This window comes from Xenopus laevis, chromosome 7L (genome assembly GCF_017654675.1).
Source record: "Xenopus laevis strain J_2021 chromosome 7L, Xenopus_laevis_v10.1, whole genome shotgun sequence".
NCBI classification, from domain to species: Eukaryota; Metazoa; Chordata; class Amphibia; order Anura; family Pipidae; genus Xenopus; species Xenopus laevis.
In genome coordinates this window covers 120,694,017-120,720,109 of record NC_054383.1, presented here as the reverse complement: position 1 = coordinate 120,720,109, position 26,093 = coordinate 120,694,017, and the positions used below count along the sequence as shown (strand labels likewise).

The 26,093-nt window shown below is 40.5% G+C and overlaps 1 protein-coding gene across 2 annotated transcripts in view; it reads right to left on the bottom strand.

Moving 5' to 3' along the window:
• The window catches only part of LOC108696771 (brain-specific angiogenesis inhibitor 1-associated protein 2), a 140,417-nt gene that overhangs the window by 95,922 nt on the left and 18,402 nt on the right, over window positions 1–26,093 (bottom strand). For both annotated transcript variants that reach the window (XM_018226402.2, XM_041569643.1), the window contains one exon: window positions 10,489–10,564. In XM_018226402.2, the coding sequence (XP_018081891.2) occupies window positions 10,489–10,564 (76 nt within the window). The remainder of the gene's footprint in view (window positions 1–10,488; window positions 10,565–26,093) is intronic.

The window sequence follows — 26,093 nt, the reverse complement described above, 5'->3', positions numbered from 1 at the left end:
GGCAAATAATGTGTCCTGTTACCTTCCATCTATTAGAGAATAGGAAAGGAATTCCTGGAACCAAACATCACATTCAAAGATCTCAAAACGTCTGCCAGATCCCATCAAAACGCACAGCACTTTCCCATATCGTGTAATATTTTGAGGCTATCTCAGATGTATTCCCATAGGGACTTAACACAGAACAGAGCAGGAGATAATGTTTAACAGAACAGAGTAAAACACTTGACTTGACTTTTATGAACAAAATATCCCTCTGTATATCCCTAATTAATTTAGAAATCTGAGATTCATTTACTTTGATCTGTTCTGCCTAAGGGAAGGCTTGGGTGTTTATGAGCTGGCTTTTGGATGGAAGGCTATTGCAATGCACGGAAAGGAGAAAAAGATGTGCTTCTGTTCATTGCTTTGCCCACCTGCCCAGAATAAACAATACATCGGCACAGTAAAATGCCCCTCTACATGGAGTAATCCCTCCATGCTCTGTTGTAAAATCAGCCAGTGCAAAAAGGTCTCAAACTCACAGGTCCTCAGCTGTCAATAAAATGATGGTTTCTTATGGTTTTCCCTACCTTATCCAACAGGTAGGTGGTCCTTTAAGTAGAACTAAACCCCCCAATACCCCCCAATAAGAAAAGCCCCTAGCTACTACCCTACATAGTCCCCCCACCATAGTTCGTTACCCCTAAAAGTGTCCCAAATATATAGAGGCCTATGGAGGAACCCTGGGACAGGTGGAACGGAGTAAGGCATGACTAAGGGACGAATAGGAATTGAGGAATGGTTTGGTGGTGCATTGTGGGGATTGTAGGCGAGGTGGAGCAAAGGAATTGCAAGGGAGACTATAAGAGGGGGAGAAAGTGCGGGAGAAATTAGTCTTACGTGTTGGAAGTCAAGGGAAGCAGTGTTTCCCGCCCATTAAGGATGATAAGGGGTAGTTTGTCGCAGATTTGGCGGTGTGGGGCTGCCCTAATGGTTAGCCAAAAAGGGGGCTGGAGTGTTAAGGTGGAGGCTGGAGCTTAGGCTGGAGAACGGGTTGGTTATGAAGAGTAATGTGAATTCATTATAAGCTACTGTTGAATGTTATGCAGCCTTAAGCGGCTATTGTTTCACAATGTCACAGCTTATTCATGTTATGCATTTGTTATAATAATAATGTGGGTATGTGGGTGGATAATTTTTCTTAAGCTTGGTGAGTTTAATAAAAACAAGCTGTGGCCTTTTTCATCCAAAATGTTGTATTGTGTTTTATTAAAATAAAGGGTCAATCAACGATATTGAGTCATTCGTAAGTCATGCTCACTTATATGTGCAGAGTAAGCGCAGTGGAGCTCATGGGGCGCCATCTTCGCCCTTCTTCGGGTCTTCTTCCTTCTGCCAATTCATTGCATTTTTAGTGCATGTGCAGTTGCTATGGACAAGAAGACTGCTCCAACTGCACATGCACCAGTATGGCGCTTCCTTACAGATGAAGACCGAAGATCCAGAAGATGGTGCCCATGAGCTCTGCTGCGCTTACTCTGCACTGATACATGAGCAATGTATTCAGGGATAATGAACTATACAGGGGGGAAGCAGGGAGGGGGGGCTATTTAGGGTAGTAGGTAGGGGCTTTTCTTATTGGGAGGGTTTAGTACTCCTTTAACCTTTTCCTTAGAGGACCTGGGTAAAGCCTAAAAGGCTAACTTTAAATTGTAATTTGTTCAGAATGCATTACACGCCATATTTGAAATGCTCTGGTCTATGATACAAATAAATATATTGTATTCGTGTGGGTTAAAAGGGTGGTTCTTTTTTTAGTTAACTTAGTATGTTACAGAATGGCTAACTGTTAGCAACATTTGGCACTCGTATTTCTTTTTAAAGGGCACCTGTTGGGTAAAAATGTTATCCCCAACCAAAGATGCAGGCTCTATTCGGGATAACAGTAGTTTGTTTTTTTTTTAAAAAAAATGCACTACTCTACCCGCACCAGGAGAGAGTTCCCGATGCGACCAGCCATGTTGTGTCAGTCGCATGTGCATAACTGGCATGTGACGTCACACGCATGCGCATAATGAGCAATTTGTGGCACATTTTCATTATGATGCGAGTGACTGGACATGGCTGCTCGCACCTCCTGGTACAGGTAGCATAGCGATGGCGGCATTTTTTTTTAATAAAAAAACTACTGTTATCCCCAACCGGAATACGGGGTCTATTAGCCCACACATTTAGTTGGGGATAACATTTTTACCCAACAGGTGCCCTTTAAAGTGGAACCGTCACCCAGACACAAAAATCTGTATAATAAAAGTCCTTTTCAAATTAAACATGAAATCCATTTTCTATTTTTTATTAAAGCATTCATAGCTGTTGTAAACTCATTTAAAAATCTCAGCTGTCAATCAAATATTGTCTGCCCCGCCTCTATGCCTAGGCATAGAGGCGGGGCAGACAATTACTTTCACTTTCCATTCAGTACTTCCTAGATGTCACTGCTCTCCCCACATTCCCCCAGTTCTCTTCACCATTTAATTGTGTAGCCAGGGCATGGGAATGGACATCAGGTCCCCCATTCTGGTGCACAAACAAGATTCTGAGATGATACAAGGCTTATCTTAATAACAATGTCCACAAAATGGCTCCTGCCTGCTTGCTATAATTATGAATTCCCAGACTGATGGAAACAAGATTCAAATAAATTATATAGTGTAATTAAAGTTCATTTTGCTTGACTAATGTGATAAAATAAGATTTTGAATAATTTTTTTCGGTGACGGGTCCACTTTAATAGCTTTTGAATTATTTGCCTGTTTCTTGCCTGACCCCGTCTTAAAAACAAATGCTCTGTAAGGCCACACGTTTACGGTTATTGCTACTTTTTATTACTCATCTTACTTTTCAGGCCTCTCCTATTCTCATTCAATTCAATGCATGGTTGCTAGGGTCATTTGGACCCCAGCAACCTGATTGCTGAAATTGCAAGATGGAGAGCTGCTGAATAAAAAGCTATAAAAATGAAAACCAATTACAAATTGTCTCAGAATGTCAGTTTCTACATCATAATTAAAGTTAATTTAAGGGTGAACAACCCCTTTAAGCAGCACAGGGAGCCAGTGATGAGTCCCATCCCATAGGATACAAATTCTGGCACCTGGTTGGAGATCACTGCAGCATGTCCCTGATGCTTGGCTCAGCTCAATACTTCGGTGGTCAATGAATGGGACTCTAAGGCTGCACAATGGCTCTTTAGTGTCCAACACTGGATTTCAGACTATATGAATCCCATTGGTGTGCTCTGTTTTATGCAACCAGCTACAATATATAGGAATCAGCCATGCAGCATGTGTATTTTATAAATGGCAGCTTTTTCTACATTTTCTACATCATTGCTGAAATGATGGCAATATGAATGCTTTCAGGTATTCCTTTAAAGGGTCATAATAAGTTAAATAATAAGGTATGGGAAATAAAAACTTACTGTAAATGTAAAAAATATACAGGTATGGAATCTGTTATCCAGAAACCCATTATCTAGAAAGCTCCAAGATGTCTCTCACAGACTTCATTTTATCCAAATAATCCAAATTTTTAAAAACTAGTATTTCCTTTTCTCTGTAATAATAAAACAGTACCATGTAGAGGTATGGGACCTATTTTCCAGAAAGCTCAATATCTCGGGTTTTCCAGATAACAGATCTTTCCTTAATTTGGAACTGCATACCTTAAGTCTACTAGAAAATCATGGAAAAATTAAATAAGCCCAATAGGCTGGTTTTTGCTTCCCATAAGGATTAATTATTTCTTAGTTTAGATCAAGTACAAGCTACTGTTTTATTATTACAAATAAAAAGGAAATCTTTTTAAAAGATTTCGATAATTTGAATGAAATTGAGTCTATGGGAGACAGCCTTTCCATAATTCAGAGCATTCTGGATAATGGCTTTCTGCATAACGGATTCCATACCTATACTAAGATATAATTAATCCTTATTGGAAGCAAAACCAGCCTATTGGGTTTATTTAATGTTTAAATGTAAAATTTCTTGTAGATTTAAGGTATGAAGATCATCCGTAATCCGGAAAACCTCACGTCCTGAGCATTCTGGAAAATAGGTCTAATATCTGTACTTTGATATCTCTTATAAACCATTTGCATTTTCTATTTATATTCCTCTCTTGAGAAAACGGGATTCAATCCCACCATGAGCTCCATGGAGGTGTAAGTGGCTTTGGAGGGCTGCATAATGTTGTAGTCGTGCATTCTCTTTCATCCTCTGAACTGTTACAGAGAGAGGATCTCAGCCATAAACATCGCACTCCATTTACTGCATCATTGTATTGTGAAGATCACAATAGGAAAATGGCACCTGAGCATGTGGAAATGATAAAGGCTGGAATAGATACAGAATTTTTATAGCAAGGTCTTGCAGGCAGTCGTTATTCCACCTTCAAAATACGTTGCTATGATATAGGAGTAAAGTAAGGTAAAGGCAAATAAAGCAGATAAAGAACACATTACTGGGTTTGTATCCTGTCTCCAAGCCCAGTAACCTGTCTTTCAACAATATCTGCAGGCCCATCACTTTTATATACAGCTATATAAATCCGAAAGCCCCTTATCCAGAAAGTTCTGAATTACGGGAAGGTTACCTCCCATAGACTCCATTACAATCGAAATAATTAAAAATTTTAAATATGATTTCCTTTTTCTCTGTAATAATAAAACAGTAGCTTTTACTTGATCCAAACTAAGATATAATTAATCCTGCTGGGTTTAATTAATGTTTAAATGTTCGAATTTTTGGTGGAAAAAAACCCTCAAATTTTTCGAGATTTATTATACCCAGATGCTGCAAAAAAGCCTGAATCCGAAAATCCACCATCTCAGACCTGTCGAGGTCATGTCCCCTATCTCAAATTGAAGTTATCGGGGTCTTCAGTCAGTTTAGGCCCGTAAATCCGTCTTTTGGGGTTATCGGGCAAAAACTCGAAAAAATTTAGCGATTTGGGGGAAAAAAGCCCAATAAATTTGAGCAATTCAGGTTCTCGATTGCTCGATTTTATTGAGTTTTTCTTCGGTCCGATTAATTTTGTTTATTAATAAATAAGCTGAAATCGAGCACGGGAGTTTGGTATTCGGATTTTAGTAAATAACCCCATTAAAGTATGGAGATCTAATTACGAAAAGATTCCTTTAAACCCCAGTTTTTTGGGGGGGAAAAAGCCCAATAAATTTGAGCAATTCAGGTTCTCGATTGCTCGATTTTATCGAGTTTTTCTTCGGTCCGATTAATTTTGTTTATTAATAAATAAGCTGAAATCGAGCATGGGAGTTTGGTATTCGGATTTTAGTAAACAACCCCATTAAAGTATGGAGATCTAATTACGAAAAGATTCCTTTAAGCCCAGTTTTTTGGGGGGAAAAAAGCCCAATAAATTTGAGCAATTCAGGTTCTCGATTTCTCGATTTTATCGAGTTTTTCTTCGATCCGATTAATTTTGTTTATTAATAAATAAGCTGAAATCGAGCATGGAAGTTTGGTATTCGGATTTTAGTAAATAACCCCATTAAAATATGTGGCACCAGGGCAACATAGTAACAGTGGCACCTTATATCTGTTATTAACCAACCTTCTGGCAGCTAAACATGATCTCTCATAGGTTGGACAGACCCCACAAAGCCTGCAGTATAAATAAATAGGGCCCTGGCTCCTGCCACAAATATCATGAAACCAAGTCTGTTCTGTGCACATATAGGGCGGGCGAGAGTCCTGCACGGAACCAATTTTTAGGACCCGGACCCGACCAAACCCACAGCCTGCCACCCAGACCTGCAATTGCCTTATCCGCAACTCGACCGGCAACCCGCTGACCACCATCAAACAGGAAGTGATTGTGCTGTATACCGGAAGTGACGTCATCAAAAGTGGGCGGGGACAGAAACAAGTTTTGTACTCCTACTTTAAAAGGAGTAAAATATAGACAACATTACATAAGATAAGAAATGTAGATGAGACCCGCAACCCGACCCGTGACCCACAGACCCGCGTCTATACCCGAACTTGAAAATCCTCCTCTCATTCCACAGGGTGCCCACTTTTTTGCGTGTAACCTGCTGGTACCCGACCCGCTGCAGGAATCTAATATAAAACACACGTTTCATTTTTATTCTGTAAATCAAAACCATCCCCTTCACAGGAGTCGGACCCTGGCACGCCACGTAATGTACCCGATAAGCCATTCATAACTGACCCCCTGGTATATTTTAGATGCATTTCACAAAGGGACCCTACCTATACATTCGTTACAGTTGTGCAGTGGTATTTCCATGCAGGGGATTGGTTGGCATGTAAAACGTTCATTTTTATCATGTTAAAGGTATCTCTTCCTAGGCAAGTCACAACATGTTACTAGCCTAGGGAGACACAGCTTTAACATGAAGTTGATAGATGCCACGTTTTACATGCCACATAATAATGTACATAAAGCCCCACCTTTATAACTGTATGAATACACCACCCCTATGTCTCCTTTCTTACCTATTGCCACCTTACCCCTTTAACACCGGCTGCATATTAAATTAATTTAGATGCTTGCTGCAGACTGAACTGATTTAGATGCAGCCATGCAGCGTGCATTTATATGAATTGCTAAATAGCCATGCAGAATGCAAATTCCATATGCAGATGGTATTAAACGGGTACAGTGGCAACCCTATCTGTGACAGAGAGAGAGCAACGAAACTCCATGTCATTAGGATGATAATGATCCACTTTGGGGTTTCCTAAGACCCCATTCCATGTGACCATTGAGAGTGAAAAGGTATTTAAAAAGTCCAGGACTGGATCATTATCTCCCTAACGATGGGGTCGTTGAATTCTGCAGACTGCACAGTGTTCTATGCAGCTATGTAGTTTTGGTTTAAATGAACTGATAGCTTGTACCCATTTGAGTCGGCAACTCTGTTTGGGAACTACAGGCAAGAACTATACATTAGTCCTGATCCGGCACTGATTTTTATCTTGTATGCTGGACACGCCTGTCCGTGCCTAATAGGATTCCTGCAATCAGGTGACTGCTGGCGACTGGAATTTACCCGCTGGGTGCTTGTTGTGGGAGAAAGCCTAAATTGTAAGTTCTCATGCATGTTACTCTCATAGTGGAAAAGGGGCACTGTCTTTAAAAAAATTTTTTTCCTAAAAACATTGAATAATAGTTAAAGTGAAGTTGTTCTGCGTAACCAGAAATGTCCTTATACCTCACCCCTATCCTGTGTAATTGTTTAATTTGCTTTGCTTAGCTTCCCTGTCTCATTAGCTCTAGGGATGGGCAAATTTGACCCGTTTCGTCAAAAATTTGCCGCCGGCGAAATGACGCTGACGCCCATTAAAGTCTATGGGCATCCAAAAAATGTTGTCGCAAAATTTTTTTTGACGTGCGTCTTTTTATTTTGACGCACAACACCATACAAGTCTATGGCGTAAATTTTTCGGCAAAACAAGGCAAAAAAAATTTGCCCATCCCTAATTAGCTCCCATTATGGGCTTGGGTTGTTCACCTTCAAACACCTTTCATAGAGTTCACCAGAAATAAAGACTTTTTCCAATGACTTTCTATTTTCCATGTATGAACGTTTTTCTAATATTCAAGTGTAAAGTATCATTTTTTTACCTTCTTAAGCAGCTCTCGGAGGGGGGGTCGCCGACCCTGTAACCTGTTCTAAATGGATACATTTAGTCAATACATTTCTTATCTTTGTCCCTGCTGAGCAGAATCTCTAGGTTTCATTACAGGCATCTGTTAGAATTGATACAATAGTTGCTAATACTCCAGAGATGCTGCTGAGAAATGTATCAACTACGGGGCAGATCTATCAAGGGTCGAATGGAAAATTTGAAGTAAAAAAAAATCTAATTTCGAGCTATTTTTGTATACTTCAACTATCGATTAGGCCAAAATTAGATTCGAATTTGAAAAAAATTAGACTATTCAAGCATCCAAATTTATCACGTGCCTTCTCTTTAAAACTTCGCCTTCCACCATTCGCCATCTAAAACCTGCCGAATAGCTGTTTTAGCCTATGGGGGACCTCCTAAAACCTATGTGGAGTCAATTAGTGAACTTCAAGAAATCAAAGGTTTTTTTTTTAAATACTTAGAATCTAATTCGATTGAATACGATGTTACGTTTTTTTTTTTTAAATAAATTTCGATTGGTCTTTTTTTCTTCAAATTTCGAAGTTATGGGAGTTCAAAAAAACTTCTATTACTTTGGAATTCGACCCTTGATAAATCTGCCCCTAAATGTTACAAAATTGTAATACTTTGCACCTGAATCAATGACCTGCCAGACACAAACACCGGACATTACATTTTAAACTTAGATTTTAAAAAAAATTGAAAAAATAAAAAATGGGAAGCAATTGAAAAAAAGTCTTTACTTCTGGGGAACAATCTGAAAACAATTGAACTGAAAACAAGTGTTTGGAAGAGGAGCAACCCCTTTAAAGGAGAACTAAACTCTAAAAATTATTATGGCTAAAACTGTCATATTTTATATAATTACCTCATTGCACCAGCCTAAAGTTTCAGCTTGTCAATAGCAGCAATGATCCAGGACTTCAAACTTGTCACAGGGGGTCACCATCTTGGAAAGTGTCTGTGACACTCACATGCTCAGTGGGCTCTGATTGGCTGTTGAGAAGCTAAGCTTAGGGCTCGTCACTAATTATCCAGCAGAAAATGAGCTTCCCCTGTAATATAAGCTGATGCTACAGGGCTGATTATTAAATTCTGATGCTAATTGTACTGGTTTCTGTTCTGCCATGTAGTCATTATCTGTATTAATTATTTCCTTTGGGCTGGTACCGAAGCCCAAAACATAATGTACAACATTTCTAGCTACTTCTTTAGTTAGGCTTTAGTTCTCCTTTAAGGCCTGCAGTGCTGTCAATACTGATCTATGTGTGTTATACGTATACGCATTTATTTGGTGACCAGGTATTAGATGAAGCCCCAAGAACAGAGGAGCGTTACATTTCCCGTGAAGCCCTTACAGTGAATGAGAGATGAAGTTGGCGTTATTTATTACGATTTTGGGACTCTCCTCTGTGTATTGCTGGCCCCTCTCTCAGGCCTTAACCTGTGCCTATTGTGAGCTGACCGAAGATAGCGACTGTTTAGAGCGCCCTGTGATATGCCAAGATGAGGAAATGTGTTATACGGCAAAAGGAATGTTGCTGGGAGTAACTGTGCTGCAGAGCAATAGCTGTATAGAAATAACCAGGTGTGGCCGCAAGGAAAACCAAACTCATTTCGGAAGCAATTACCTTCTGTCTTATTCGTGCTGCCCGGGGAAGCTGTGCAATGTTTCTCCTCCCCGGGAAAGACTGTCCCCTCTTGTCTTGACATTAGTTTCTGCCCTATTGCTGGGCTTCATGTAACACTGCAGAACTGACACTTGCTTTGGTGGTGGAGCAGATAGCAATGAATCTCTGTTTGGGTTGTGGTTTTTGAAAGCAAAAATAAATGTAATAGAAATATATGGAATTAATGGAATTTAAGGGTTGCTCCAGGTGCTCACACCAGTAACAAGTACAGTCAAGTTTGGATTGCCCCTAAATTAGGTATGCACCAAATCCGGATTGGGAATCGGCCAGGATTCAGCCTTTTCCAGCAAGATTCGGTTTGGTCGAATCCTTCTGGCCGGCCGAACCAAATACAAATTTGCATATGCAAATTAAAATTTGGATTCAATTCGGTATCCAGCCGAATGTTTTGCGAAGGATTCCGGGGTTTCAGCCGAATCCAAAGTAGTGGATTCGGTTCATCCCTACCCTAAACAATGCCATCTCACCCAGTGTTGGACTGGGATACCAGGGGCCCACCCAAAAATCTTAGACCAGGGGCCCACTCTCAGTACTAATATTCTTCATCTCCTCAATCAACCTCTATTCTCCTAGTCTGTTTTCTTTATACTCTAATCAATTATTCCATCTATTTAGTCTCTTTTTCTCAAAGAAATAGGCAATGACCATGAAATAGTCCAAAGGTTTAGCAGCATGAGAGGCCACTGACACCTGGGCCCACCGGGAGTTTTCCTGGTATCCCGGTGGGCCAGTCCGACACTGATCTCACCTATTCCTGCCTCTCTTCAGTTTGCTTTATGGTTGCCTAGGTCACCGACCCCAGCAACCAAACAAACTATTCTTTGTATATTCTGTAGCTAAATCAATTTTCTTTTCGAACAGCGAGGTCCTTTCCTATTTTTCTTCCATTCGTGAGTCCACGGCCAAGGAAAGTAATCCTTTGCAATCCGATTACTATTTCAATTCCAAACTGGACCGCTCTCCCACCCCGAAACAGATTCACATATTATTATAAGAAAATGAAGCCCAATTTCAAAACGGCATCATACTAAAAAAACAGACTCTAAAGAATGTTTGCTTTCTGGCCAAGGAACACTGTGTAACATTCATATTTGGACAAGGCAAAGCAACGTTACCTGAGAGCGCCTTCTCATAATGTTTTCCCATCGTCACAAAATTCCGTAGGCTCGGGTTGAACTGGTCTAGTATGGCCTGTAATGAAAAGAATGGTAGTAAATATATGTCTGATTGTGATACGGGTATCATTTCACTTGACATGTGTCAGATAAGTCACAGTAAGGGGCATATTTATCAAGGGTCGAATTTAGAGTTCATGGGAGTTTATAAAAAAACAAAAATGGGCTGATTTATTCGCCAGGTCAAAATTCGTGTTTCACAAATTTTTTGCCTGTTTCGCGAATTTCGCGGCAAAGCAAATGGGACAAATTGGCCCATCACTGTGACCAATCAAAACTTATTTAAAAAATTGGAATATATGTGAATCGGATCGACCTGTAAACACACATCCTTTTTTTTTTTTTTTTAAAAGATCAATTTTCAAAAATCCATTAAACTACTCATAATTTATTGTAGGAAGTCCCTCATAGGCTAAAACACCAGGTTTTAGATGGGGAATAGTCAAATTAAAATTCTTAAAGGGACAGTACATGATAAATTTCTAAATTCGAATTTGGACTATTCCCTAGTCGAATTACACTAAAATAAACTCGAAATTCGAACTTAAAAATTTGACTCTTCAATTCGACCCTTAAAAAATCTGCCCCAAAATGTTTCATGTAGTCTGGAACAAGAAAGTTTATATAGACATGTTGAGGAATTAGGGATGCACCGAATCCAGGATTCGGTTTGGGCCAGGATTCAGCCTTTTTCAGCAGGTTTCGGATTTGGCTAATTCCTTCTGCCTGGCTGAACCTGAATCCTAATTTGCATATGCAAATTAGGGGCAGAGAGTGACTTTTTGTCACAAAACAAGGAACTAAAAAATGTTTTCCCCTTCGCACCCCTAATTTGCATATGCAAATTAGTATTCGGTTCTGTATTCAGCTGAATCTTTCGTGAAATAGTGGATTCGGTGCATCCCTATGGGCAATACAGCATCTGTCAGTCAGCAGTCACCTGATGGACTGGATTAGGAGGAAGGACGTTTATCCACTGTGTCGGGGTCCCTAGGCTAAATGCACACAGGCCCCGTTCTACACTACTGCTGGCCCCCGATGTGGACAGATCCAGGCACATGTGCATACGAGCTCCCTACACCAGGTCAGGTTCGGGTGCCTGACTTCTTCTCCAAGCAGATGCACCGAGCCAGACCCAGCAATGCAAATAAATATTAAAAGAAAAGACAATATAAATAATAATTGTAAAAAGCTATATGGGCCCCTGATGACACTGGGCCCCTAAACTATAGCCTAGGGTAGCCGATTCATTAATCCGCCTCTGCTTAACTAATATGTACGTCTGGACTCTGCATGCAGTTTCTGATTAGATTTCAAATACTGTAATTCTAAAATGAACAAAAAGGTATTGTCACGAATTGGCACCCAGAATCCAGAACCAATGCTAGGCTCCCTGGTCTCGGCTCTTACTTCTGCCTTTAACAGCCAACTTTCACCTCGGGAGGAGCCCTCGGCTAATTGGATGCCGCCAGGTCTTATAAAGAGAGGAGCCAAGCTATGGGTTCTGGACGAGCAGACAGGCACGATCGTTAGCAATTTTTTTTTGGGCAAAAGGTCAGAATATGAGGAGCAGACAGGAAAAAGTAGTCAAACCAGGCCGGGTCGGTGCAGGCAGAATTCAAGCGGAGTCAGACAGGCAAGGGTCAAAACCGGTAGATCAATCAGAGTAGTCAAAACAGGCACTGGTCAGGTAACGGAGTGTAGAGTAGTCAAATAACAGGCCATGGTCAGGATTACAGAAGTCAAGAGAAAGTCAGGCAGGCGAAAACACGAATCAGAATAAACCAGAATAGCACCCAGGAACTCACGAATGGAACCAGACAACGGGCAATGAAAATTACACAGAGTCCCCTTTAAATATTCAGATTTGGCACAAAAATGCGCCTATAAAAGGAGAAGGTGTGCCCTAAGGAACCGGCGCATTAGAGGAGCAGCGTGGCGGGCGTCCCCACTGACCCCCACGAACCCCTAGACCAACAGGGTTAGTTGTTACAGGTATTCAATTCAAGTGACATCTCTTCTACAATGGGGCAGGTTCTATTCAATGAATCAGTACAATGACCACATGTACATGGCACAATATACTGTAATCAGACAACTGCAGAGGCTTATGGGTAACCCAAATGGCCAACACCCAATGATTTCTTTGTTCAGTTATTGGGCTAAATACAGGTATGGCATCTGTTATGGCATCTGTATATCCTGGGGTTTTCTAAATAAGGGGTCTTTCTGTAATTTCAATCTCCATATCTTAAGTCTCCAAAATCACTTTAACATTAAGGGTGTTATTTTATTTTATTATTAAAACTAAGTCGACCGAACTCCCTTCCACGAACTGAACTCATTTAAAAATAATTTTTCTCTAAAAAGTCACAGCATAAAAACTTTGTGACAAAATCAAGGATCAATTTGTATCATACGAAATGGGGCCCTAAATAAACCCATTGGGATTGTTTTGCTTCCAATAAGGATTAATTATATCTTAGTTGGGATCAAGTACAAGCTACTGTTTTATTATTACACAGAAATAGGAAATATTTTTTTTTAAAGATCTGAATTATTTAATTAAAATGGAGTCAATTGGAGATGGCCTTCCCCTAATTCAGAGCTTTCTGGATGATGTGTTTCCAGATAACCGATCCCATACCTGTATTTATCTACATAGCCTTCTGTACATAATAATATAATTTTTGTTGATGTTGTAGTTTTGGGTGAGACGAGCCCCTGTCCATCATCAAAACAATGAGAACATACATATGGATAAATTCTGTAACACTGTACCCAAGCACAACTGCAAGGTCACAGCAAAGATTTCTTTTCCCATGGGTGGTACTTCCGCAGTTCCGGAGCACCAGAAAGGCTGAATCTTACTTATTACATTTGGGAATCTTTTATTGAACCTCCTGTAAGGTCCCCTTATCATGTCTTTACATTTACAAAGAAATAATCAGTTGCAGGGTAGAGTATGGATAGAAGAACAGGGTCAAGGGATAGGGACATTTACTCCCCGCTGGGAAAAGACTAAATGCACATATATATATAAATATATATATAATATATATAAATCAAGTATATTCCAAAAAGGGTACCAACAACGTTATCCCCAAAATGGTTTTCAATGATTCTAGGTAGCTCTAAAGGTGAACATACATTGGTCTATCCCAGACTGACCAAACAATTGGAACAACCCTGGCTGCCGATCTACAAAATGGTACAGTTATGGGACCTGTTATCCAGAATGATCGGGACCTGGGGCTTTCCGGATAATGGATCTTTCCTTAATTTGGATCTCCATACCTTAAGACTACTAGAAAATCATGTAAACATGAAATAAACCCAATAGGCTGGTGTTGCTTCCAATAAGGAATAATTATATATTAGTTGGGATCAAGTACAGGTTTTATTATTACAGAGAAAAAGAAAATCATTTTTAGAAATTTAGATTATGTCAATATAATGGAGTCTATGGGAGATGGCCTTTCTGTAATTCAAGGATAACGGTTTTCCGGATAACGTATTCCATACCTGTACATGCAATTTTTTAAAACTTCCTGATGGACAAACCAAACAAAAACCATTGTATGCACATACTGTCAGAAGCTTCTGCCCTCTTTATTTATCGAATAATTCGTAGTTTTCAGGGCAAAAAAAACTACAAATTTTTCGATTTATTAAAGTCCGAAGGTCTAAAAACTCCGAATCAGAAACCCCAGCATCTAAAAGCTCTCGAGTTCCTGTATAAGTCAATGGGGATGGTCCCAGTGTCTGCGCTGATGTCCGTACCGATATCCGATTATTTCAGGGGTTCTGCGCAAAAAACTGGCCTGCTGAAAACAATTCAGAGTTTTTGGGGAAAGCTCCAAAGTTTGCCCGGCCCTATTTTTTCAGGATTTTTTCTTCATAAATAAGGTCCATTCGGGAATTCAGAGTTACTCGGATTTCTAACTTAGAAATACTGAGATAAATTCGGACCTTGATAAATAACCCCCTCAAAGTCTCCAGTGTGTTCTCGTCAGCGCAGATAATATTATAATCACTTTCACATTTCTACTTGCCAATAAAATATATATGAATGCAGGTATTAACTTTAATTGGCTCCTAAGAGGCCTTTCAAGGTTGCAAACAAGCTATTCATTGAATAAAACATCTTATAAGGCAACGTTTGGAAGCCCCCTGGCAAATGGAAGGTTACAATTGCAACAATTCATTCGGATTTACTCTTGTGTTCTCTCTCATAACTGCCCCAGGGATCCCGTGCAGCTTCAGACTTGCACAGACATTCCCTTTTGACATTTCTCTTCCTTAACGTTTGTGCTTTCCAAACAGCTGGCATCAAATCAAGGCTCCCCCTTTAAATCTACTTTGTATGTTTGTATGGTCTCCCTGCGTCTATGAGAGTTTCCCCACTGTTTCCTCCCACACCCCCAAACTTATTGGTAGCTTAAAGGTGGCCATACACGGGCCGATAAAAGCTGCCGACAGACCGTGTCGGCAGCTTATTGGCCCGTGTATGGGGGCCCCCGACGGGCTTCCCCGAAAGTCGGCCAGATCTCGATCGGATGGGATTAAAAATCCCGTCGGATCGCGGCCGCATCTGTTCGTTGATGCGGTCCCGCGATCCGACCGCCCGTTTGGTGAACGCTAGGATCCGATCGTTGGGCCCTAGGGCCCACGATCGGATCAGCCCGATATTGCCCACCTCAAGGTGGGCATATCGGAGGGAGATCCGCTCGTTTGGCGACATCGCCAAACGAGCGGATCTATCCGTGTATGGCCACCTTAACTGCCACAAGTATGTTTGTATGTCAAGTAAGGAACTAGAATTACATTTCCACTGTGTAATCAAACATATCCAAAAATAATTTCGACAGAATTGGTCACAGCACAGACTGGAATATACAGTAATTAGCGATGGGCCTGAATAGCAATGTGAGTAATAAAAAGTCACAATTACAATAAGGGGCATATTTATCAAGGGTCGAATTTCGAATTGAAAAAACATCGAAATTCGAATTCAAAAAGACCAAACGAAATTAAGTCAAAGTTTTTTTTTTTTAACGAATAGGTCCATTTTCGATCGAATAGGTCCGTATTCGGACGAATTCGAATCGTACGAATCGAAGGAATAGCGCATTCGATCAAATTCGATTTGATGTTTTTCCCAGTTGTCGCCGGGCAGTTAATCTCCCCGAATCTGAGCATGTGTTTCTGCCCAAATAAATTTGAATGTGTGTCTCTGCCCTTAGAGTTAAAAATTTTTTTCACATAACTTCAAAATTCGACCTTTAATAAATCTGCCCCATAGAATATAAATGTCACAATATAAGTCTGATAAGTAATTAATACAGATAATTACTACATGGCAGCACAGAAACCAGTGCAATTAGCATCAGAATTTAATAATCAGCAAACCTGTAGCATCAGCTTATATTACAGGGGAAGCTCATTTTCTGCTGGATAATTAGTGACGAGCCCTAAGCTTAGCTTCTCAACAGCCAATCAGAGCCCACTGAGCATGTGAGTGTCACAGACACTTTCCAAGATGGTGACCCCCTGTGACAAGTTTGAAGTCCTGGATCATTGCTGCTATTGACAAGCTGAAACTTTAGGCTGGTGCAATAAGTTCATATTTTAGGGTTTAGTTCTTTAAAAAATGTAACTGTCAAGTTCCACACTGTTTCTGGAAGCAAAGTCAACACAAGAACTATTCATTGGAAGCTTAATACAATGGCTTTCCATGGGCAAGGCTAAATATCACCAGCGCAATGCCAAGCGTTGGCTGGAATGGTGTAAAGATCTCTGTCACTGGACTCTGGAGAGAAGGAACACCTTTCCTGGTGTGATAAATCACACTTCACCATCTGGCAGTCTAAACTGCCCATCTGGGACTGGCAAATTCCAGGAGAACACTACTACCTGCCTGAATGCCGATTGTAAAGTTTGCTGGAGGAGGAATAATGGCCTGAGGCTGTTTTTCATGGTTTGGTCTGGGGCCTATAGTTCCATGGAATACAAACCTTATAGGGAAAATATGTCTCCCTCTTTCAGCTCATTCAGTTGGGGTTATATGAAAATAAAAAAGACGACTGAACTTGAAAAATTTAGGGGTCAGTTTACTAAAGTGTGGTAAAAATATAGAGAAATTTATTGCCGAATATGCTTTCGCCAGTTTACTAACCTGCGGTAAACATAAATTTGCGAACTTTGCGAATATGTGTTTGCCAGTTATCGCATTCGCTGAAAATAAGGCTAAGTATATATTAACGGCCGGTTTACTAAACAGCAAAATGTGCAAAAAATAAAATTAACACCAGGACATTCGCAAAATTTTACAGCCATCTAGATAGTGGCGGTAAATCATTTTTTTCCATCAGAAAATTCGCAAGGGAACAGGAAATATCCCATAATACTCTTTTTACCCATCATTCTTTGCTGTAGCCATTGCTGACAGGAGAGAGATCTGTAGTCGTATAGAAGTATCGGTTTATATGATGCATTCATGTTTGATTGGTGTCACTCCATAAAACGAGACTATTTTATAGCATAAATATTCGCAAACATAATTTGCCGCCAGAAAATTCGGAACTCGCTAAAATTGCCGCTCACGTTAGCTGGTTCGTTAACGTAGTTACCGCAAGTGATCGCAATGACTTCTTAGTGCATCGCTGTTTAGTAAACTTAGTCGCTGCAAATATTTAGGCGGAAAAATATTCGCATCGATGACATGCGGAAACATATAGTCACATTTACCTTTAGTAAACGGACCCCATCATTTTTTATTCGTTTGCCTGAGGATGGCTCTTTTTTTGTTTCAGCACAATAATACCCCCCTGCACAAACTGAGGTCCATACAAAACGGATTGGCTGAGAAGTGGAAGACTGGCCTGCACAGACCCCTGACCCCAACCCAACTGAACCCCTGTGGGATAAACTGGAACCCCAACTCTGAGCCAGGCCTGATCCCCAATTTCACTAATGCTCTTGAATGAATAGAAGCAAATCCCACTAATAGGAGTAGCGGCTGTTACAGCTGCAAAGAGAGGGACAACTTCATATTGATACCCTTGTTTGTGGAATGAGATGTTGGACAGACAGGTGTCTCAATAAGTTTGGTAATGCGGAAGACATACTAAAAATATTAAGCAACAATTACACAAGGGGCCATTTTACTGCAGGGTCCCAAGGCAAATTTCTTCCCTAAATATGACGTTAAGCCCAGGCCATTGTTATAACTGTCCCACAGCAATGCTTTAGTATACAGGTTTAATATACACAGGTATGGGACTTGTTCTCCAGACTGTTCGGGACTAGGGATGGGTGAATTTTTTCGCCTTGTTTCACCAAAAAAATTACGCCCATAGACTTGTATGGCGTTGTGCGTCAAAATAAAAAGACGTGCGTCAAAAAAAATTCGCCACGCGACAACATTTTTTGACTTTAATGAGCGTCGGCGTCATTTCTCCGGCTGCGAATTTTTGACGAAACGGGACAAATTCGCCCATCCCTACTGGGGACCTGGTGATTTCCGGATAAGGGGTGTTTTACGTTAATTGGAAAGATGCTGAAAATCTTTTAAACATTAAATGAACCCAATAGCATTTGTTTCCCACCAATAAGGATTAATTCTATCTTAGTTGGGATGAAGTAGAATGTGCCATTTTGCTATTACAAGGAAAAAGGAAATATTTTGAATGATTTGATTAAAATCAAATCTATGGGTTTCCAGATAATGGATCCCTATACCTGTGTGTGTTTATATTTGAAAGAGAGAGAGAGAAAACGTAACCCACTTGAGTTGGTACTTGGCATTTCTTAGGAGAAAGCTCAGTTGTTAGGGGGAAAGTCCTTTTCTGCAGAACAGGAATCTGCTCGGAGCCTCCTTTTGTATAGCACAGTAGGGTTTAGTAGAACAGACATAAATTAACTGGTCTAAAAGAAGACTGTTCAGACAGTAAATAAGCCGAAACATTTTAAATATCTTAAAGGCAAACTAAAACTGGGAATAAACATTTAGCCATAAATTTATTGTACAACCCTAAGCGAGTGGAGTGGAGTTGTGTCCTCCAAATTCCCTGGTGCTAAACTCTGTGCAACTTTCCTGATGCAGAAATGGCCTAATTTGTCCCAATATTCCAATGTACATCCAACCCAGTTACACCAAGCCATGAACAGATCGACCTCAAAAGAACAGTTCAGTGTGAAAATAAAAACTAGGTAAATAGATAGGCTGTGCAAAATAAAAAATGTTTCTGATATAGTTAGTTAGCCAAAAATGTAATGTATAAAGGCTGGAGTGACTGGATGTGTAACATAATAGCCAGAACACTACTTCCTGCTTTTCAGCTCTCTAACTCTGAGTTAGTCAGCGACTTGAAGGGGGGCCACATGGTACATGACTGTTCAGTGAGTTTGCAATTGATCCTCAGCATTCAGCTCAGATTCAGAAGCAACAGATATGACCCATGTGCCCCCCCTCAAATCTCTGATTGGTTACTGCCTGGTAACCAGGGCAACCAATCAGCGTAAACCAAGAGAGCTGAAAAGCAGGAAGTAGTGTTCTGGCTATTATGTTACACATCCAGTCACTCCAGCGTTTATACATTACATTTTTGGCTAACTAACCATATTAGAAACTTTTTTTTTATTTTGCACAGCCTGTCTATTTACCCAGTTTTTATTTTTACACTGAACTGTTCCTTTAAACTTCACCCTCTTTCTGCAAGTCAAATTCTTTTTTATGGTCTACAAAATTGGCCTGTGTTGGCTAAACCGGAATTTTTTTTTTTTTTTAAAACACATCAGTTAATAGTGCTTCTCCAGCAGAATTCTGCACTGAAATCCATTTCTCAAAAGAGCAGATTTGTTTGTATTTAATTTTGAAATCTGACATGGGACTAGACATATTGTCAGTTTCCTAGCTGCCCCCAGTCATGTGACTTGTGCTCTGATAAACTTCAGTCACTCTTTACTGCTGTACTGCAAGTTGGAGTTGGAGTGATATCACCCCCGCAGCCTAACAACAGAACAATGGGAAGGTAACCAGATAACAGCTCCCTAACACAAGATAACAGCTGCCTGGTAGATTTAAGAACAGCACTCAATAGTAAAATCCAGGTCCCACTGCAACATATTCAGTTACATTGAGTAGGAGAAACAACAGCCTGCCAGAAAGCAATTCCATCCTAAAGTGCTGGCTCTTTCTGAAATTACATGATCAAGCAAAATGACCTGAGATGGTGCCTACACACCAATATTATAACTAAAAAAAATACACTTATTGATTCAGGAATGAAATGTTATATTATAGAGTGAATTATTTGCAGTGTAAACAGTGTAATTTAGAAATAAAAACTACATCATAAAAATCCCTTTAAGAAAATTGACTAGTAATAGCAGCCTGTTATTAAAGGACAAGTTTACCTAAAAATATACCGTTATTTACAGTATAAAGCTCCATTGTACTTGTTCCATGTGGGCTGGATATTTACAGTATGTGATGCAATTCTTCTGCACAGATTTTTTTCATTAATTCATTCTAACAGCATCTAACATGCACATTCCACAGGGCAATGCTCTTACAGCAGTCAAGAGCAGATTATTCCTCCATCTTTGTCCCGAGACTGCTGAAAATTCTGGTGCTCAATGGGAACACCGGGTAACTGTTCCGGCTTCTTAGGCTAATCCCAGTGTCTGAGCCACTTGTTGGCACCATGGGCATAATTTGTCATGCTAAGATTCCTGTAACAGCCTGCAAAGCTTTCAAGCATATAATATGTTTTGTAGCTGTAACATCAGCAGGCTGGCAATGACTCCTGTGATGCAGAGGCTAAAGCCACACAAGTGATTTAATTGCTCTTATGTTTCATAAGGATTTGAGAAGACATTTCTTTAAATATCTACTACCAATTAGCATAGACTGGTCTTGACGAATATAGCTTGCTCTACTAGCGAGGAGGTGCTCACATTCTGAGAGCTGACCCCACCCCCTGTTCCTTGTTTTTTGGGGGGTTTTTTATTCAAAGTGGGGTATAAATTATGTTTGAAGTTCAGATAATCATTAGACATCTGTTATTTTCCTTTAGTTTGCTTTTGAGGGCTAACAATAAAACAGTATGTCTAAATCTTAATTTTCCCTATCCAGCGGCACTATGTAAATGAGAGCCGCCAAGTCTATAAGACTTTCCCATATTGGTTGTTACTGACCATGTGCAAATGGCAAGGTGCTTGGTCATTAAAGGAGAGTTAAACCTTAAAAAAACAAATATGGATATAAATGCCATTTTTAATATACTGAAGCTTCCGCACCTCTATAAGAGCAATGATCCAGGCCTACAAAGTTGTGCAGAGGAGCTCACCATATTGGATTTTGTTAGGAGTGCCAGTGACACTGCACATGCTCAGTGGGCTCTGGGCAGCTGTTGAAAAGCTAAGCTTAGGGGTTGCTGCAAATTATCAAGCAGAACATTTGCCATCTAATGTACATTTGAATTAATTACTAATCAGCCTTAATTTTTCATTCTATATATATATATATATATATATATATATATATATATATATATATATATATATATATATATACATTCTATGTATAAAGTGTATTATGAGATAAGATAATTATATGCAGCACAGAGAATAAGAAGATGGGGAGATTTAATGGTTGGTCGAAGCCACAGATCTTCTCTGCTAAAGGGTGGTGGTCTTAAGCTGCTATAGAACCCCAAAACATAATGTGCAGCATTTCTAGCCTATTTCTCTGTTAAGCTTTAATTCTCCTTAAGGGCAGAGACACACGCTCAGATTCAGGGAGATTAGTCGCTCAACGACTAATCTCCCTTTCTTCAAGCCGACTAATCTCCCCAAACTGCCTTCCCACCAGCTAGAATGTGGGATGGCACTTGGAGCGCTTTGTTTTCCGTTGCCAGAAGTTTCCTGGGGAAATACAGTCTTGCTCCCAAAGATTCCATGTCTAGCAACCAAGGGCATGCTCAGAAGTAGCATACAGATATGATATGGATATGGTCTTCGGGCGACTTTTGAAAACGAAGTGCTCCGAGTGCCATCCCGCCAGTGATTTATATTCTAGTTGGTGGGAAGGCAGGGGAGTCAGTTCGGGGAGATTAGTTGCACCGAAGAAGAGGAGATTTCTCGACGGGGGACTAATCTCCCCAAATCTGACCATGTATCTCTGCCCTAAAAGGATGTAATGCGTAACCACTTCATTAATACAACGCTCATTAATTAATAGCCAGTATAACCCCGGCAATCTAATTGCAGGGAGCAGCTAAGTAAAACTGGAGGAAGAAGAGTCTTGAGATGTAGATGAACACCTTGATTCCATATGACTCTGGCCCTGCATGCAAGAGATGGGGTGGGTTTCCAACAGTCTCATAAACACACATTTGTGAGGATGCAGGAGAGGTCAGCCAGGGAATGGTACATTGCTCTTCCTATCCAGATGGAACTGATCAAGATGCTTCACAGGCATCCAAGAGCTTGTAGTTTGGAGGCTTTAGAAGACGTTTCCAGACACAGAGGTGGGTGGCTTCATTAATGAGATTGCTCTCGGATTTCAGGCTCAGGATAGTCTGCCTGGGAATCAGAGGCAGCAGCAGATGTTCTAGCAGTGATGGATACTTTAATATGCAGGGCAAGTAGACCAACCTGGAGCTTGCAATACTAAATTTAATTCCATTCGGCACATAGAAATGGCACTTACGAATAATGCCCAGATCTTTTGGAGATGTTTCCTTCATGACATACTGTATTTGCACAAGGATATAGTGGTTCAGTGATATATGGAGTAGGGGACTGATAGAGATGCTCAGTATCCAAGACAAATGTTATCTCTGTAAGTTCAGACTGTCCATACATTTTGGTACAATTTACAGTAAATATCAACTGGATTTATCTATTATAAACTATACAGGAGCATCAGTGTGTTTTATAGAACAATTGACTAGGCTGCAGAAAGTTCCCCTAAATAGCTGCTTTCTAAAGCAATGATGCATGGATTCACATTGGAGCAACCAATATATTTACAGTATGTTCCTTGAAGCCTTGTTACTTTGTAACTGAAGGAGTCGCAGTGGGACTTGGATTTTTTACTATTGAGTGCTATTCTTATATCTACAAGGGAGCCGTTATCTGGTTACCTTCCCATTGTTCTGCTGATTGGCGGCTGGGGGGAGGGGTGATATCACTCCAACTTGCAGTGCAGCAGTAAGGGCAGAGACACACTGTCAGATTCGGGGAGATTAGTCGCCCGATCTGACATGGGGCTAGACATATTGTTAGTTTCCCAGATACCCCCAGTTTTGTGGCTTGTGCTCTGATAAACTTCAGTCACTCTTTAGGGCAGAGATACATGGTCAAATTCGGGGAGATTAGTCGCCCGGGGGCAGCAAATCTCTTTTTCGGGGTGACTTATCTCCCCAAACTGCCTTCCCCTGCCTTTCCGTCGGCTAGAATGTAAATCGCCGGGGGGATGTGACTCGGAGCATCGTTTTCCGAAGTTGCCTCATGAGGAAATCATCTCGCTGTCGATTTACATTGTAGCCGGTGGGAAGGTAAGGCAAGGCAGTTCGGAGTGATTAGTCGCCCCGAAGAAGAAGAGATTTGTCGCCCCCGGGCGACTAATCTCCCCTTATCTGACTGAAGTGACTGAAGAGCACAATATGTCTAGCCCCATGTCAGATTTCAAAATTACATATAAAAAAATCTGTTTGCTCTTTTGAGAAACTGATTTCAGTGCAGAATTCTGCGGGAGCAGCACTATTAACTGATGCATTTAAAAAAAAAATTCCCATGACAGTATCCCTTTAAGGTTACTCTTAGAGTTAATTCCATTTGGTACAGAACTTTTATCCAATGATCAGAATTCAAAATCTACCAGGAGGAAGAACTTAGTAACCCATTAATGTCAGGAAGATCAACATTCAAATCAAAATTTGAATTTAAGAATTTTAGATTATTCCAAACCAACATTTTGAATGAAAAAATTTGATCAAATAAAACCGTGAAAAACTTGAATACATCAAATTTATATTCTACTTATCATCTTCAATGGGTCTACAAACTCTCAGAAAAATTTCCAAAAATTAAAAAAAATTTGTCTAGAACAGCTCCCATTGACCTATACATGAGCTTGCAAGATTTTAGCTTAACTTAATAAAAATCAAACATTGAGGTTTTTGAAGCCATAATTTGAGTTCATGAGTTTTGGTGCTAAAAAGAGTCGAATCGGGGTAAAAATGTGAACGTTGATAAATTGTCCCCTTATCTTTTTCCAATAATTACAGCTAGGGAAAATGAATCGGGGTCTTACCGAAGGTGCTGATTACTAAGACTGTTTGAGCACAGTCTAATATTTCTAAACAAACTGAAAATACCATGAACGTGCTACCGGAATTAACTGGTTTAAAGATTCCATCAGAAGAGCCAAATAATGGTCAAATAATAAGTGAGATTTTAACAACCACAGAGGCAACTAAAGTCTAAAAGAATTTAAAGCTATAAAGGCTGTACCTTAGTCATATGCCCAGAGGTGCAACTGCTCAATGACACAGATGGTTTCCTTCCCAGAACCTGTCCCACTACCTACATGTGCTCATATTCTTATTTAGTCTTTAACTGCCTCCCTAGTGTGGGTCAGTGGCCCTTCCTTTGCTCTGTGTTTGTTGAGCTGCTATCATGGGTGTCCGCAGAACATTTAGCAAGTAAGCTAATATCAAATAGAGTAGCATTCCACTGAAGATCAACCTATTCATGACAATGCAGAAGATAACCTAATTAAGACTTTCCTTGGGGTGGGAAGTATAAAAAATGTCCTGTGTTGTTGGGAATTACATTTAAAAAAAAATTCTTGGAACTAGAAGTCAGGGCAGGGCAAGTGCCCCTTCTTGCCCACCTTCTGCGGACACTCATGGTCGGTATGGAAAGCCAGTGCTCATGTGCAAGAGCTAAACATAGAACCCTGTGTATCTACCAGGAAAACAGAGGAGGAGACCAGTTGGGTCTGAAACACAGTTGGGAGCTTGCGGGTATATGGCACTTTTATTTTCATTTCAATACTGCATATATACAACCCAAGAGACCTTGGGGAAGGCTAAAGATAGACTGGGGTGGGAATATTTCATTGTGCATTTTTAAATAAAAAGGTGCATGAGGGAGAAGAACTCCACACTGTGGATGAGCAAATCATTTCACATCCTTAAAGGAGAATTAAACCGCCTAGCCAAAAAAAACCTACCCCCCACCCCACGTAGATCGCCTCCCCCCAGGGAGACCGAAGCAGCCCATGCGCAGTTGGAGCAATTTACCAGTTTGCAACAACTGCGAATGCGCTGAAATAGACGGAAATTGCAGAAGAGCCAGAAGAAGACACGAAGACCCAGAAGATGGCTGAGGTGAAGTCCAATGAGTGAATCTGCACCGAGGGGTAAGTATAAAGTTAGGGGCATTTGCCCAGGGGGGCAGCTAGCCTGGGAGAGGAGGGAAGGGGGTCTATGTGGAGTGGGGGGGGTAGGGTTTTTTTTGGCTAAATGGTTGAATTCTCCTTTAAGATGGGCATGCACAGGGAGAATTGCTCGATTGGACCTCTCCATGATATGACCACATTGAGGTGGGAGATATCACTCTTTTAGACCCATTCTTACCTTCATTCCACCCAAAATATCACATAAAAATAAGTCACTCAGATCTCTGCTCTCAGCCTCTCTTCAATATGTGATACACCACCAACTATAGAGGAAACAGATCCTACCCCTCCATCTCATCTCCTGGGACGCTGGGGGCCTGGATCATGGGGTCTGCTTCGTCTGTACTTATAAAGCAATCCCCCCTCATCTCAGCCGATCTCCAACCTGCAGGTGGAGAGTGGGGGTTGCAGGAAAAGGGCAGGGAGTAGGCAGGCAGGATGGAATCACTGTCCACCAGACCCCTATGAAGATTCTCTTTTGCTCTAGGGCCCGGTGTCAATTTGTTACACCACTGATGTGATGGGTAAGTCTTTCCATACATTGTTTTTGTGGTGGGTATTCAGGTAGCAAAGAAGCAAGGTTATGGGGTAAAAAAAGAAGTAAAATAATGAGGAAGAATCATATGCAATTTTTCATTTTTCAGGCCTCTCCTATTCATATTCCAGTCTCTTATTCAAATCAATGCATGGTTGCTAGGGTAATTTCGACTTCTAGCAACAAGATTGCTGAAATCGCAAACTGGAGAGCTGCTGAATAAAAAGCGAAATAACTCAAAAACACAAAAAATTAAAAATTAAACCCAATTGTACTTTGTCTCGGGATATATCACTCTCTACATCATACTAAAAGTTAATTGAAAAGTGAACAACCTCTTTAAGGTCTGGTTGGCATCATATGAGACTGGTGTTTGCTCCCAATTCTTTAGGCGCAGCAGGGCTGTGTTGATTGATGCAGGCCTCTCTGGATACCCAGGAGCTACTCCGTGGTTTGGATTCGAAAAAAGGAGACAGAAGGATGGCACCAAGCACAATAATACGGAAGTATAAAGTGCGCACTTTGACGCAT